Source organism: Myotis brandtii, unplaced genomic scaffold, assembly GCF_000412655.1.
Source record: "Myotis brandtii unplaced genomic scaffold, ASM41265v1 scaffold320, whole genome shotgun sequence".
NCBI classification, from domain to species: Eukaryota; Metazoa; Chordata; class Mammalia; order Chiroptera; family Vespertilionidae; genus Myotis; species Myotis brandtii.
In genome coordinates, this window is record NW_005362270.1 from 1,451,724 (window position 1) to 1,452,286 (window position 563).

The window sequence follows — 563 nt, forward strand, 5'->3', positions numbered from 1 at the left end:
CCCGGGTGTCCCGCACCCTTAGGCACCGGCGCGCCTGCTCCTTCCTAGGGCACCCGGGGGCCTCAGCGGGGCTGACCACGCCCCGCGGCGCGCACGTAGGTTAGGCCACATCAGCGCACGTCTGTGGGTGCCTAGTGACCGCCGGAGGAAATTTCTCTTCTGGCCATGGCTATATCCGCCCTTTGGTACGAATTGGACTCTATGAAGGATGCTGTGATCTAAAGGAGGAAGATGGAAGATCTGTACATCCCACGCAGCAGCGGACCAAGTCGCCGGTAGCAACATTTCTACAGGCAGATAGAAGGACAGCCCTGGCGTCCTTGGAGTCCGAGGCCCTGCCAGCAGGTCTGGGGGCGGGGACGGAACCAGTTTCTCCAGCCGCCGGTCCAGTGGCTCCGCTGCTTCCCTGCCGTCTGCTTCGGGCCCCTGCCACCTCCAGTTTCCAGAATGGTATGGTGACCCCAGCCGTCCCTCCTTAGTCCCCGCCTCTCCCAGGCGCCCCGACTTCTGCCTTGCGCCTTGCCCTCCTTCCGCGGCTCCCCTGCTTCCCCCACCCTCCAGTG

The 563-nt window shown here is 64.5% G+C and overlaps 1 protein-coding gene across 1 annotated transcript in view; it reads left to right on the plus strand.

Annotated features, from left to right (window-relative positions):
- Positions 1-130: 130 nt before the first annotated feature.
- The window catches only part of SEC61B (Sec61 translocon beta subunit), a 6,509-nt gene continuing 6,076 nt past the window's right edge, over positions 131-563 (plus strand). Inside the window, exon 1 of the mRNA XM_005870652.2 lies at positions 131-450. Coding sequence (XP_005870714.1) covers positions 448-450 — 3 coding nt within the window. The 5' untranslated portion in view covers positions 131-447. The remainder of the gene's footprint in view (positions 451-563) is intronic.